The sequence below is a fragment of the Eutrigla gurnardus genome (genome assembly GCF_963514095.1).
Source record: "Eutrigla gurnardus genome assembly, chromosome: 16".
NCBI classification, from domain to species: domain Eukaryota; kingdom Metazoa; phylum Chordata; class Actinopteri; order Perciformes; family Triglidae; genus Eutrigla; species Eutrigla gurnardus.
Window position 1 is genome coordinate 2,326,338 of NC_139927.1, and position 12,500 is coordinate 2,338,837.

A 12,500-nucleotide genomic window follows, 5' to 3' on the forward strand; every position below is an offset into this window, starting at 1 on the left:
TTGAAAAAGACGTCGAGGTCACTCTCGTTGTAGAGACGTGAAGAATAATCATGATTTAAAACATACAGGATACAAAAATACAGTTTTAAAATGCATTTATCCTTTATGGATGAAGAGGACCTTCTGATAGATTTGTTCTTTCTTCCTCTAAGAAGGTTTATGTGTCTCGTGTGACACAATAACGTAATCTGAAGTGATTCCAGTCATTTTAGGGGTGCTAATAGTTAGTTTGGCAGCATAACTGTGGCATTATAAAAGGTTTTAAATAGTATGATAAGGAATACTAAGGAAGGAAAGTGCTGTGATGTTTGTTGGGTGAATCCTTGACTTTAACCCCGGGGATCCATCCTAGTGTAATGTTGGTAATGGTGCATATTTCTCAATTAACTTCTTTTTTGAAATGTCGGCAGACGTTTTTCCCCAATCGGCCATGTTGACATCTGAAATGTGTTCCAGTGAGATCCAGTTCACTGCAGAGATTCCCTTTAGAAGGGACATTTAATTATTTATGATCTGTCGATGGACTAATCAATTGATAGACTTGATTGTTTTGGGCTCAACTGAATTTCCCCGTCCGACCTGTAGGTGGCAGACTTCGGTCTGAGCAAGATGAGCGAGGGTCCGGTGGCCGGCGGGCCGACCAGGCAGCACTTCTCCTCCACCTGTGGCTCCGACTTCTACATGGCTCCAGAGGTCTGGGGGGGTCTGACCTACACGGCCCAGGCAGACCTCTTCTCCCTGGGCGTGATGTTCTGGGCCGTCCTGGAGAGGATCACCTTCCTGGAGGAGGGGTCCGCCCAGGAGCAGCTGGGTGAGAATACACATATATATAAATAAAGTCATGGTATCCAGATGCCCCCCCCGAGGGTGAGAGGCGGTCCGGCAGCTCGATGACGCATGATCGCTGCTCTGAATCCAGATTGACTTAATTAACTGGCACATATTAAAAACGTCACATACCATACATCACACCGGGGCTGCAGCCGTGAATCTAAATGCCAGACAGCTGCATGATTTATGCTTTGTACATTTTTGATGTGGATTACAGTAGCTCTAATCATTTTATACATTTAAAAATGTTGTATCCTGTATTGTGACAATATTTACGATCAAGCCGATTAATGAAAATTCACCACAATTTTTTTTTTTTTTTTGTGATCAACGATAAAAATCCTGTTTCACGTCCCTAGTCCTGATCAGGAGGCAAACTTCTGAACCGTGAAGCCAACACTGAAGGGCCTTAAAGCTGCATCCTCTCTGCTGGCCACCAGGGGGCGACTCCTCTCTGGTTGTATAGAAGTCTATGAGAAAACGGTCCTACTTCTCTCTGCTGGCCACCAGGGGGCGACTCCTCTCTGGTTGTATAGAAGTCTATGAGAAAATGGTCCTACTTCTCTCTGCTGGCCACCAGGGGGCGACTCCTCTCTGGTTGTATAGAAGTCTATGAGAAAACGGTCCTACTTCTCTCTGCTGGCCACCAGGGGGCGACTCCTCTCTGGTTGTATAGAAGTCTATGAGAAAATGGTCCTACTTCTCTCTGCTGGCCACCAGGGGGCGACTCCTCTCTGCTTGTATAGAAGTCTATGAGATGCTTTAGGGGGCGGGGCTACCTGCTAATTGACAGGTCGCTACCATGCTACCAATGCTAGTTAGCTACTAAGATGACTTTAACACTTCGCTGTGAAGTTGACCCTGAATTATAGAAGCTAAGCTTTGTTAGCAGCTTCACACCAGAATCCACATGGATCCAGATCCAGTTAGGGTGCTGCTCCATCAGATCCACCCGTTGCTCCTCCACAGTCCAAATAGGGTCACTTCCTGTTACTGCTTGCACATAACCAAAATGCCGAACTAGAGGCTTCAAAACCGTAATCCACCAACAGGTGACATCACCGTGACGACGTCCACTTCCTGTCTTCAGTGCGTGTTGATGATGAGGTCATGCAGCAGCGTTCTGGTGTTGTCGGCCCTCTTCAAGTCTCCGTAGGAGCAGCCGTCGTGGTTCCTGTGACGCTGTGAGATTTTAATCTCTTCTTTAATGTCCTATTTGCTGTCAGGACCCATGTGGCCACCGGATGAGGAATCTTAATGGTCCAGGGCCCAGTTCTGCTCCGCGCCCCTCCGTCAGAGTAATGAAATGGCTGTTACACAGATGTCTCATTTTATTCACAAAAACAAGTCTGTGGGGAGATATGAACCATTATCCCCACGTTTTGAGCCCCCCTGAATCATTGATACTCCATTAGGCTGAATGAAATGCTTATGATTGGAGGCAGAGAGGGTTTCACTGGATTCATATCATAAAAACAGAAGAAGAGGCAAAATGGAATTGAACACAATCCTCTTTGTCAGTGTGAGGATGGGGAGAGGCAGCTGGAGGCCTTTCACAGACAGATGAAATGCTCCATTATTTTACTTTATCCTCTCAAGAACCAAACACCCACACAGTTATTAGAGGGGGGGCGGGGGGGGGGGGGGGGGGGCAGACTACCTCCGCTGCTCGTCCTTGAAGGAAATCATAGATGCTGAACCGAGCCCCCATTCTCAGTCCTGATCCGGAGCTAACCTCCAGATCTGAACAGGACTGACAGGTCCATTTAGAGTCATTAATCAGGGTTGGTACGGGTGCTGGAAATCCTTGAAAACACTTGAATTATAGTGTGGTGTTTTCAAGGTTTTGAAAAGTGCTTGGATTTAGACTAAAGGTCTTGAAATGTGTGTTGTATGTGATGACATCTATGATAGAACAGAGAAAAGAAGATCTCCATATCTGAGGGACTGAAAACAGCATTTTCTGACATTTCTTTATGAAAAATGCCTTTTGATGATGAACAGATGATGAAAATAGTTGGTGATTATATTTCTGTGGATCTGTTAGTGGAATTAGTTTTCCTTTCATTTGTGGTCCTTCTGTAAAAAGCTGTCTCCAAACATCATGTTGGTTGTTTAGAGGACAATAACATCTCATTTAATGTGATGAACAAGTGACAGAATAAGTAGACTGAATACTGACCATTGGATTGATACAAAGATGGAGTTTACCACAGCTGGAAGGGGCTGGAAAAGCATGGAAATGCACCTTGAAAAGTGCTTGGAGAGTACTATGTGAGTAGAATGTGGCTGGAAACGGTGTAGGAACCCTGGATTTATTGCTCCTCTCTGCCCGGCCCTGTTGGAGGGCGGGGCAGATATTATGCTAATGAGTTACGTGATGACATCACCTGACCTGACGTGTCTCCTGCAGGCGCCTACGTGTCCAGAGGCCGCTGGTTGATGCCGCTCGGCGAGGCTTTGTGGGAGAACGCCGACCTCCAGCTGAGCATCCCCATGAAGGGTAAGCGGGCCCCCCCGCTGCCCCCCCCTCCTGGTCCGGCCGTGTGCGCCCTGCTTTTAGACATGCTGGCCTCGGACCCCGACGCCCGGCCCCCCGCGGACCAGCTGGAGGCCCGGCTGGACTCGGCTCTCAGAGAGGACTCCCACTGACAGCACTTAACGGGCCGTAGTGGTCCACCGGGACTGGACCCTGATCCTCCCACCAGCAGCCTCGCTTCTGCACAGGAAGTGGGGACGAGGAAAGTGGGAGGAGCTTCTCTCGTCACTCAAACAGAAGCTGGATTTCTAAACTGCACATAAAGGGAAAACCCCCAGGAGTCCGGTGGGAGGTCTCGTGGGACCTGTATGAGATGTAGGAGCCCCGCTGCCTCCGAGGCTCGACACAGAAAATCAATTTGATCCGTTTGTCCTGAAACAGCAGGATTAGTGCTGCTGCTGGTCTGAGTTTTAATCTGGGTTTGTGGATGTTGAGATGTTTAACCAACATGTGATGTCACCGTTTGTTCTCCAGGTGTCTGAATGTGAAACGTGTCCCAATAAAGATGAAACCGTCCCCGTCGTCCCCGTGTCCTTTCTCCAGGAACTTAACAAATAAAGTTTTCATTTAAGTCGACATGCAAAACCCCCGGTCTTCGTTAGAGGGTCATGTGAAACTAGGAAACCTGCAGAGTCCATTGATATAAACACAGTCATGGTGACCTCTGACCTCCAGATCTGTGAACTCATTAGAGAAAAAGTGTTCGCTGGAGAATCTCCAAATTCTTCTCTGGTGTTCCTCAGGGTTGTGACGTCTGAATGTGGGACATTTCTGATCACTTTCATTGATTATTTGTACAAAAGTGTAAAATGTGTTAACAAACCAACTTTTATTTTAGGAGTCATGCCAAATAGTTATATTTATTTCTTATTTGAGTAAAATGACCTTCCTTTAATGCACCACGGCCCGTGAAACACCAATGCTTCCTTTAATAACATACACATGTAAATGACAGTAATGCCCAGTAACTGAACAGTAGCTCATGGTGATGGAGGCGGGTGGAGCGGTGGCGGTGTGGAGGACGTTTCTGTCGTCTCAGCAGAGAACCAACGCGGCGTCGCGGTGACTAACGATCACTAATGCGGCGTCTCGGCGTGAACAGGAAATTAAAGCGCGGCGTTGGCTTGTAGCCGATCGTATCCTCCACCAGTTCACCGCTTTTATTACCCGTCATCAGTCTTGGTCATTGTCCGTATCTTTTACGACTCCTCATTTAAGATTATTTCTATTTTATTTATTTATTTTTTATTTCTTCACATAATGCGGTTGGGGGAGAAATGCATATTCAACCAATTTAGATTGAATGTCATTTAAATGAATCTGAACTTGTATATGATGAGTTTTAACGTGTTGCAACATGCAGCATCACAGTGCCGGTCGCCATGGCGATAACACCTCGGCTCACTTTCATCCTGTAACCTTCACTTCTGTGAGTTGAGCTGAACTTTACTTCTTCTGCTCGTGTTGCAGTGAAGATTAGACCCAAGTTTCCTCCTCGACGGCACAAATCAGCTCAGCACAGACTCAGCAAGTCTGAGCTGGGGGGGGTGAGGAGGGGGGGGAGTCCTTTCACATCTCACAGCTGATAGCAGTGAGCAAGCGTTGAGAGAAAACCCGACTCTCCCACAATGCGTCAGGACTGCAACACCAGCAGAGTCACGACACAGCGGCCAGGAAATTACACCGGCCGTTCAGCTTCACTCCCTCCCTCCCTCCCCCTCCCTCCCCCAAGAAGGAGTCTATAAGCTTTATAGCTCGCTATTCTTTAAATGACAAACCCTTTCCAGGAACGGGTGACCGATGGAGATGTAATTGGAAACACTGCTTCAAATGAGCCGGTAAAACACTCTCACAGGTAATCATCAGGGGTCTCCTGCAGGGGCCACCACCCCTTGACCCCGGGTCCACATCACCGACGGCGTGACCTTTCTTCTGGAGGCTGAAACCTTTGGTGCTGCTCTGTTAATGTATGGTCTCAATCTCTAGTTTCAAGTCTTCTTCAATCCAGCATGATGTTCATTTAGTACATTATGGTCCATTTAGAGTCCACCAGACCAGAAAGCAGGGGATGCTTTAGGGGGCGGGGCTTACCTGCTGATTGACAGGTCGCTACCACGCTACCAATGCTAGTTAGCTACTAAGATGACTTTAACACTTAGCTGTAAAGTTGAGCTTGAATCATGAAGCTAACTTTGTTAGCAGCTTCACACCAGAATCCACATGGATCCAGATCCACTCGTTGCTCCTTCACCGTCCAAATATGGTCACTTCCTGTGGCTGGTTGCAAGAATCCAAGATGGTGACGAACTGGAGGCACTATTTCTGATTTTAAACAACATAAAGAACTTTTCTCACAAAGCAGGTAACTGAAATAAACTTTATTCCTTGAGAGAGAAAAGGACAAGCGACATGTTCAACATCTGGATTTGAGCAGAAAAACAGGAAACCTCCAGAATGCATGACAGGAAAACAGGAGTAACAGGATTAACTGGGGCTTTAAAAAAGCAATTTATGTAACACACTAATATTCAATCTCCTGCTCTTTAAATCAGAATTCTGCGATTACACGTCTGGGAGGACATTTATCCAACGCCAAGCGCTAACGAACGCTCGTAGCGGCGGTTTCCATTCAGCGGCGCCGTGAACGCGATTAAGTGGAAGCGTGATGCCGAACGGTTTCTAATCCCGAACACAAATGTTCTGCTGGAGAAAGAGAGTCTGACGTCCCGTAAATAGAAGGAAGGAGAATGTGAGAATGTGATTGACGAGGCTGGTTCTCACTGGTTTCAGTGGGCGGAGCAAAGAGGGTTTTCTTCTTCTTCTGTTCAGTTGAAAGTTGCTGCTTCACCTTAAATACCTCCGTCCTCCATAAATCAGAGGCAGATCAGCAGCCGGACCCGGAGGCCCCAGATAAAACCCTTATCTCCTCCCAGGCCACGAAAACACCAGGTTGACTGTGTTTGTTGGTGTGAGTCCAGATAAAAACTCAGTCCTGGTTCAGTCCAGTCCAGGTCCACGGAGGTCCTTCACCATGTACGGGCCCTCCAACTCGTAGCCCATCTTCCTGTAGTAGTTCCTCGTTCCTACACCTGCAGCAGAACACCACAGAAGAAGACTGGGTATTAAACACCACAGAAGAAGACTGGGTATTAAACACCGCTATCCTGCAACAAGAATTCATGATATTATAACCATAATATCGTTGGGAAAAACCTTCCTGGAATATTTTTATTGTGACAGATATTTATAAATAAAGAAGAATAAAAATGATATCCTCTATTTTCAGGTCAATATTTGCGACGACCCTGCTTATCGTGTTTTTATAGCGAGCTGCGGCGTGGCGGCGTGGACTTCCTGTTTCCTACCTGAGATGACGGCCAGTTTGCTGGAGCCGTGTTCGTCTCTGGCGATTCTCGCCGCCTCCTCCATCAGCATCGTACCGAAACCCTGGACAGGAAGTAGAGCACAGGGACACAGGAAGTCAGATGCTGTGAGCTGCTGGCGTCTCATTGGCCGGGGGGGAGGGACCAATCAGATTCAGAGACCCACCTGGTGCTGGAACTTGCTGGGGTCTCGGCTGCTGACGGGGACGACGCTGCCGTACACGTGCAGCTCGCGCACGATGGACACGCCCCCTTTCAGCTCGCCGCGGAAGGACTGCGGCGAGCAGCGGCGCAGACGCAGCAGGCCGATCAGGATGTCCTGCTCCGGGTCCTCGTAGGACAGGAAGGTCTCCCAGCCCCCGTTGGCCACGTAGTCCCTCCGGACCAGCTCCACCTGGACACACACCACGGCCCGTGAAACACCAACACCACCCACCCCCACCTCCTCCACCCCCACCCCCTCCACCTCCCCTTCCTCCACCACCCACCCCCACCTCCTCCACCTCCCCTTCCTCCACCACCTCCTCCTCCACCTCCTCCCATCCGACCTGAACATCCGTTACCTGATACGGGCGGACTTTGTGGTGGATCTCCTGGATGCCGACTTCTCGTGTCCTCACGTCTCGACACTGCACACAGACAAACACCCACAGGGTTCAGACCACCTCAGACCACCTCAGACCACCTCAGACCACCTCAGATCCACCTCAGACCACCTCAGGCGGGTCTCACCTCAGTGCCCATGTCCTTCATCCTGGCGAGCGCCAGCTCTCTCAGGTTGCCGTGTTCCACTCCGGAGCTCACCAGCGGCATCGGGATGTCCCTGAGAACACACACATGAAACACACATTATACACACACGAAGACCTGCTGATGTGGACTTCCTCTTTCATGAGACCCCGTCCCACCCGTCTCACCTCTGCACCCGGTACACTCGGGTCCAGGGGGGCACCAGCGCCAGGATGCGGGCCACCAGGTCCACCAGAGCGCTGGGCGAGTAGCTCTTGTAGCGGCCGGTCTTCCAGAGCTCGTACAGACCCGTTCCCCGGATCACCAGAGTCGGGTACAGCTTCAGACCGTCAGGCCGGAACGCCGGGTTCTCGAAGAACTCCTGAAACACAGAAACCGCTTAGAACTGAAGAAGCGTGGACTCACAGTCACTGAAGTTCATACAACACAGTATTTGAATCCGTTCACTCAACATTTTAAATTTGACCGTTCCGCTAACAGATGAGCTTCAAAGAGACGACAAAACAAAAAGGGTTAAAGGGGTTTTTCTTAAAAACGTCAACGGCGATGAGAATCCGTTCTCCTCCTCTCCGCCTCATCATCACAATCTCCAAAACAGGCCTCGTCATCTCTCTCGTCACGCTCATAAACCCAGGAGGACGTGGTCTACGTGGCCTACGTGGTCCACGTGGTCCCTGCACTAAAAACCTGAAGGGAGGGAGACCAGCTGACAACGCTTCCATAGAAGAAAGACCCTATTTTTGGGGGGATTCAGTACATTTTAAGATCATAGAGGCTTGGTGGGGGGAAGCCAGTGAAGGATGCTGGAGGGGGGCAAGAGGGAGGGGGGGGGTCTGCACATGGGAGATAAGTGAGAGAGCGAGGAAGGCGGGGGAGGAAGTTGTAATCGGATTTCATTATCAGGACAGACGTGATGGAAGCAGCGCTCTCCTGCTGAGGCTCCTAGACCGGTCTGGACCAGGACTCCAGCTGGGACACGATCCCAACCACAACTACAACACAAGCCAGATAATGAAGGTGGGAAAAGAAAAGGCGTGTCTGAACAGAAGAGCAAAGGGAGAGCACGCAACCCTGAATGGAAACAGATTTCCCGTTTGCATCACACTTGCAGCCTTCGCTTCCTGTTCCCGTCCAATCAGACGCTTTTCATTCATCCAATCCGTTCATTACATTCTTAATCCTCCTCTTCGGGGGTCGCGGGGGGGTCAGCTGGAGTCTCGGGCTGAAATTGCCAACACAAATTATCATAGATAAGGATCAGAATTTAATCCTTATTTCCTTTTTTATTTCCCTTGAAGAAGATGCAGCGTGGATCAATTTATCAGGAATAAAATGAAGGATTCATAAATTCTTTAGTGCGTCTTACTAGTGAAGCTGCATTCTCTCTGCTGGCCACCAGGGGGCGACTCCTCTCTGACTGTATAGATTATGGTCTCAATCTCTAGTTTCAAGTCTTCTTCAATCCAGCATGATGTTCATTTAGTACATTATGGTCCATTTAGAGTCCACCAGACCAGAAAGCAGGGGATGCTTTAGGGGGCGGGGCTTACCTGCTGATTGACAGGTCCATTGAGAGTCCACCAGACCAGGAAGCAGGGGATGCTTTAGGGGGCGGGGCTTACCTGCTGATTGACAGGTCCATTTAGAGTCCACCAGACCAGGAAGCAGGGGATGCTTTAGGGGGCGGGGCTTACCTGCTGATTGGCAGGTCCATTTAGAGTCCACCAGACCAGGAAGCAGGGGATGCTTTAGGGGGCGGGGCTTACCTGCTGATTGACAGGTCCATTTAGAGTCCACCAGACCAGAAAGCAGGGGATGCTTTAGGGGGCGGGGCTTACCTGCTGATTGACAGGTCCATTTAGAGTCCACCAGACCAGAAAGCAGGGGATGCTTTAGGGTTTGTCTTTAACTCGGTTCATGAAAGTGAACTGATGTATTTTGGTCATTTTAAAATGTTTCATGTGTCTCGTGTCAGAGCCACGATAAAAAACGTCCACAATCCCGCCGGTGACATCACCATGACTACGTCCACTTCTTATAGACGTCTAACTTTCCTTCAGTAGAACAGTAACACACATACAGGTCCCTGATACCTGACCTCATGGGTCCACTTTAGTCCGTGTTAATGACTAAACCAAGTCCTGCTCCGCCTCCGTCGTGACGTCATTGCTCCACTGGCTGCCTTTAACTGAGGTCAAAATGAAGAACTCTGCGTTCGTCTTCTCTGATATTTTCCACTTCCTGTCAGACTAGAGAGGTTTCTGGATCCACGGAGAGAAACCCTCGCCGTGAAGACGTTTAGGAAGCTGCTGCATACGTTTCCCGCCTCGCGAGCATGAAGCGCGTCACGGATGATTAGACCTGATGAGGACGAGCGCCGGGAGCCGCACGCAAGTGGTACGATCCGAACGTGTCAGCGTGATGGGGGGGGGGGGGGGAGACGGCGTGATGGGAGACAGATGAAGCAGACAGCGAGACGGGAAGAACAGAGTCTGAAGAGAAAGCAGCGAGTGGAAAGGGAGAAAGATGAAGTGAAATATAATGGAGACGAGAGAAAAGCATGTAGGGGGGAGACAGAGAGGGAGACAGGAGAGACAGGGGAGAGGAGAGACAGGGAGACAGGAGAGACAGGGGAGAGGACACGGTAGGGAGAGACAGGGGAGACAGGAGAGACAGGAGAGAGGAGAGAGGGGAGACAGGAGAGAGGAGAGACAGGGGAGAGGAGAGACAGGGAGACAGGAGAGAGGAGAGACAGGGAAACAGGAGAGATGAGAGACAGGGAGACAGGAGAGAGGAGAGACAGGGAGACAGGAGAGAGGAGAGACAGGGAGACAGGAGAGAGGAGAGACAGGGGAGAGGAGAGACAGGGAGACAGGAGAGAGGAGAGACAGGGAAACAGGAGAGATGAGAGACAGGGAGACAGGAGAGAGGAGAGACAGGGGAGAGGACACGGTATGGAGGTCACTTCCTCCTCTACATTAGCATGTTAGCGTTATATATCATGAAACATGTGATCAATATCAACTCAAAAAATGTCACAAAACTCTTTTAACTTTTTAAACTTAACAACTAGTTTCTATTCCTGGATCCGAGACAATCAGCGACACATTTCAGGAGTTCCAGTTCCCGGGACGCGCCGGGGTCTCACCTGCTGCAATTACTATTATTATTATTATCATTAATATATTATTTGTGTTGTTGATCACTTCTGTTCATATCAAAGACAAAGTCTTCCAAATGAGCCTGCATCCTACCGCCGTGCATGCTGGGAAGGAGCGGCGTCTGATTCTGCACATTCACATGGCGTCTGCATCTCCAATCAGAGAGAGAGAGAGAGAGAGGGCGGGAGGGAGAGAGAGGGAGGGAGGGAGAGAGAGAGGGAGGGAGGGAGGGAGGGAGGGAGAGAGAGGGAGAGAGAGAGGGAGGGAGGGAGGGAGGGAGAGAGAGGGAGAGAGAGAGGGAGGGAGAGAGAGAGGGGGGGAGAGAGAGAGGGAGGGAGGGAGGGAGAGAGGGAGGGAGGGAGAGAGAGAGAGAGAGAGAGAGAGAGAGGGAGGGAGGGAGGGAGAGAGAGGGAGGGAGAGGGAGGGAGAGGGAGGGAGAGGGAGGGAGGGAGGGAGAGAGAGGGAGAGAGAGGGAGAGAGAGAGGGAGGGAGAGAGAGGGAGAGAGAGAGGGAGGGAGAGAGAGGGAGAGAGAGAGAGAGGGAGGGAGAGAGAGAGGGAGGGAGGGAGGGGAGAGCGAGGTCTGACAGCATTGCCTCCTCTGTGCCGGCGTCGCGGTTCTATTCTGAGTCGCATCATGTTCGACGGTGAAAAGTAGTGATGACGCACGCCGACGGCGAGCCAGATGATTGCTCGTGTCACAAACTTCACCATCGACTCCACTTCTCTGACACTTTACTTCCAAATCCTCAAAACATTCAGGCTGAAACTTCCCAGATTTTTTTTCTTCATATCAAAATATATTAAAAAAACTGCAACGTCAGTTTTGTTCCGACATCGTGAAGCACGAAGGAACTTCCACGAAGCCGAAGACAGGAAGTCTCAGAGACGCCTCAAACATGGCGTTTCATCCCTGGTTGGCTTCCCACCGAGCCTCTCTCTCCCCCAGCAACATCACATGACAGCGTGACGGTCATGTGACCTATCTAAATGACAGGCTTTATGTCTTCATGTCAGGTCAGCGTTTCATACAGGTCTCCTGGGTGAAAGTCCTGTGTTTGACCCGTCCACTTTCACATCGACTACGTTTGTATTGACACCACAGAACTCTCACTAACGAATGATAACGAGTGCTGCTGCTTACGATGAACTGCTCCACGTCCCGCTCCATGCCCACGTTGGGCAGATCCGGCATCATGTGGGCGACCACCTTGAAGCCGGCGTCCTTCGACAGCTGGAAAGACTCGCACACGGCTCGGACCGTGTGACCTCTGGAGGGGAAACACGTAAACATCATTAGCATATCCACCACCATAACCACCACGACGACGCCACCACCATCCCCGCTGACCTGTTGGTGTCCCGCGCCACGTCCTCGAACACGCTCTGGACGCCGATCTCCAGCCGCGTGCAGCCGTAGGCCAGCATGTCGCTGAGGTGTCTCTTCAGGCAGTAGTCGGGCCGCGTCTCGATGGTGATGCCCACACACTTGGTGCTGCTGCGCTCCGAGTACCTGCCACACGGGTCACATGACACCTGTTTTCACATCATCACTTTCTTCTTCCTTCCAATCTGAAGAGTTATTCCGGCTGATTATGCCGCAGTGTCGTCTGTGCCGGGATCATTAAGCAACATCAATTTGCGTGCTGCGAGTCATTATCCCGCCGCTAAGCTCACATTAAGGACGCGGCGATGAAAAGGAGGGAATGTTTGTAATGCAAATGAGAAATGAGACATTAATAAGTGTTTACTTTGTGTCAGAAGCAAGTTAAATACGTGGATTGTTCTGATGTATGTGAGCCTCCTTCACTGTGTTTACAGGTTACATCCTGCTGCGC

The 12,500-nt window shown here is 50.1% G+C and overlaps 2 protein-coding genes across 8 annotated transcripts in view; one reads left to right on the plus strand and one right to left on the minus strand.

The window, feature by feature from the left end:
* Positions 1-3,877, plus strand: part of LOC311026581 (serine/threonine-protein kinase pdik1l-B) — a 5,595-nt gene extending 1,718 nt beyond the window's left edge. For all 7 annotated transcript variants that reach the window (XM_084030226.1, XM_084030229.1, XM_084030230.1 and 4 more), the window contains exons 3-4: positions 586-811; positions 3,245-3,877. In XM_084030226.1, the coding sequence (XP_083886352.1) occupies positions 586-811; positions 3,245-3,483 (465 nt within the window). In that variant the 3' untranslated portion in view covers positions 3,484-3,877. The remainder of the gene's footprint in view (positions 1-585; positions 812-3,244) is intronic.
* A 1,856-nt stretch (positions 3,878-5,733) lies between these two features.
* Positions 5,734-12,500, minus strand: part of elp3 (elongator acetyltransferase complex subunit 3) — a 12,452-nt gene continuing 5,685 nt past the window's right edge. Inside the window, exons 8-15 of the mRNA XM_084030680.1 lie at positions 12,014-12,175; positions 11,807-11,933; positions 7,671-7,864; positions 7,486-7,576; positions 7,317-7,382; positions 6,920-7,147; positions 6,736-6,817; positions 5,734-6,459 (exon numbers count right to left, since the gene is read on the minus strand). Of these exons, the coding sequence (XP_083886806.1) occupies positions 6,368-6,459; positions 6,736-6,817; positions 6,920-7,147; positions 7,317-7,382; positions 7,486-7,576; positions 7,671-7,864; positions 11,807-11,933; positions 12,014-12,175 (1,042 nt within the window). The 3' untranslated portion in view covers positions 5,734-6,367. The remainder of the gene's footprint in view (positions 6,460-6,735; positions 6,818-6,919; positions 7,148-7,316; positions 7,383-7,485; positions 7,577-7,670; positions 7,865-11,806; positions 11,934-12,013; positions 12,176-12,500) is intronic.